Consider the following 1,851-nt stretch of genomic DNA (forward strand, 5'->3'; position numbering starts at 1 on the left):
ATGTGTTCTTCCTGTAGAAAGGGACCGAGCGAATTAGTAGGATAGAGTAATGGCGCCGACATATACTGCGGCCTTTTACAGTCTGAATAAATCACAAATGATTAGCTTCATGTATCGGGCAGTGATAGAGAGGTCAGGAGAGTCCTGGCGGCAAAGGATTCACCGTCTATAGGAGACGTGGGAATGAGTGATGGATTCTTATATTACAGAGCCGCATTGCTGGATCCTGAGGCTCCGCCTCTTACCCAGTGGCCGGGACTCCAGGGATAGGGGGCCCCAACAAAAAGTAGGGGGGAGGGGGGTGGCATTACTTGTTTGGCTACAGACAGATGCTGTGCAAACCTGACACTAATAAAACAGCAAATTGTTCATTGAGTTAATTGAGTTGGCATGCGTTATTTTTTTGTTCCTTCGAGCCCTGAAACAGGGGGAGGAGCTTAGCCAGCGAAACGTGTCAGGTTTTCTTAACTTGTCTTTGGGACGCCGATCACCCGCTGTGTCACGTACTCTCCATTACTTGTGTCCGAGGGAAACAATTGAAGAAGAAGTTGGGGCCCGAGATTGATGCAAAGTGTACAATCCTGAAAAAGAAGAAAGGGGATTTATTATAGGAGATGATACATACCCAGGAAACCAAATCACTGAAATCTCATAGAAGATGTAACACGCTCCTCTCATTTCCAAAGTCATTTATAGATCTGCAGCTTTAATGGAACAATCCTGGGTGATCCTGCCACGGAGGTCTGTGTTCAGACACTTCCTGTTATAGGGTGACAACGCTCTGTCCTGTCTCACAATTGTTCTCCTGTGTTGTCACCTTGTCACACAGGACTATGAATGGCCATTTCAGCATACATTACACAGACACGGTTCACTGTTGTCACCATCAGGAGATTCCCCCTGGAGAAATGCCATGCAGTCATCGCTGGAGTGCATGTAGGCAGGAAGTGGCTGCAAAGAGCCTGCATGAGATCTTCTGCACTTAGATGGGGGAAGGACTTAAGACACGGGTGTCTTGTGTGAACCGGATTTCCTTTGTGTACATTGTAAAACAACATTGGGGGTCATCTCAGAGACCCCGCCGCGGTCACCAAACAGAGCAGACAGGTCTGAGGATAGAAGGAAATAGGGTTGCAACAACTAATGGATTATGGGAACAGTTGGCAACTATTCTCATTATCATTAGATGGTTGGGGGAGATTGTGACTGAAACTAATCGATTAATTGGCAAATAATTGATTATGAAAATATTCGTTAGCTGAAGCCCTTGAAGGAAATTTGGAAGAGAGGCGGAGTACTGTAGCATGTAATATTTGATTTCTCTTATCTCATTCACTAACATTATTTCATTGGCAGGTGAATGATCTCCAGAAGCAGCTACAAGAAGAGAAGGACGGTGCGCAAAAGAAAATCTCCCAACTCGGTGAACTCGTACGGTGAGTTTTCTCCATGTGTGCGCGCGGCTCCCTGCTGTGACATAGGCACTGGTTCCTTCTGGCCACAAGGGGGCGCTGCACCATAGTGTTCTACCACCTCTCCCGTATGGCAAGGGGTTCACAGAGTGGGGTTTAGGGGGCCCCATGTGACCTCACCAGACCATTCACTATAACAATATAAAATCAATCAGGTCCCAATGCGTACAGTGACGTAGAAAGAGGTCTGATGACCACTGGAAGGGTTTAGTACAGTACATCATTGTTGTCACCTTTAGTAGGTCCAAGAGCTTGCAGTCTAAAGTCATTTAGTATACAATATAAGGTGGGATTCAGAAGAAGGATAATGTGCGAAGGCTTTATTACTGAGAGTTATTTATTTCTATTTAACAATAAAAAGATTTCTCTGTTTAATAAA

The 1,851-nt window shown here is 45.3% G+C and overlaps 1 protein-coding gene across 1 annotated transcript in view; it reads left to right on the forward strand.

Annotated features, from left to right (window-relative positions):
* CEP112 (centrosomal protein 112) overlaps window positions 1-1,851 on the forward strand; it is a gene marked incomplete at its 3' end in the record, with an annotated part of 145,596 nt that overhangs the window by 69,308 nt on the left and 74,437 nt on the right. The window contains exon 18 of the mRNA XM_018573219.1: window positions 1,357-1,436. Within this exon, the coding sequence (XP_018428721.1) occupies window positions 1,357-1,436 (80 nt within the window). The remainder of the gene's footprint in view (window positions 1-1,356; window positions 1,437-1,851) is intronic.

Source organism: Nanorana parkeri, unplaced genomic scaffold (genome assembly GCF_000935625.1).
Source record: "Nanorana parkeri isolate BGI_ZX_2015 unplaced genomic scaffold, ASM93562v1 scaffold2279, whole genome shotgun sequence".
Taxonomy (NCBI): domain Eukaryota; kingdom Metazoa; phylum Chordata; class Amphibia; order Anura; family Dicroglossidae; genus Nanorana; species Nanorana parkeri.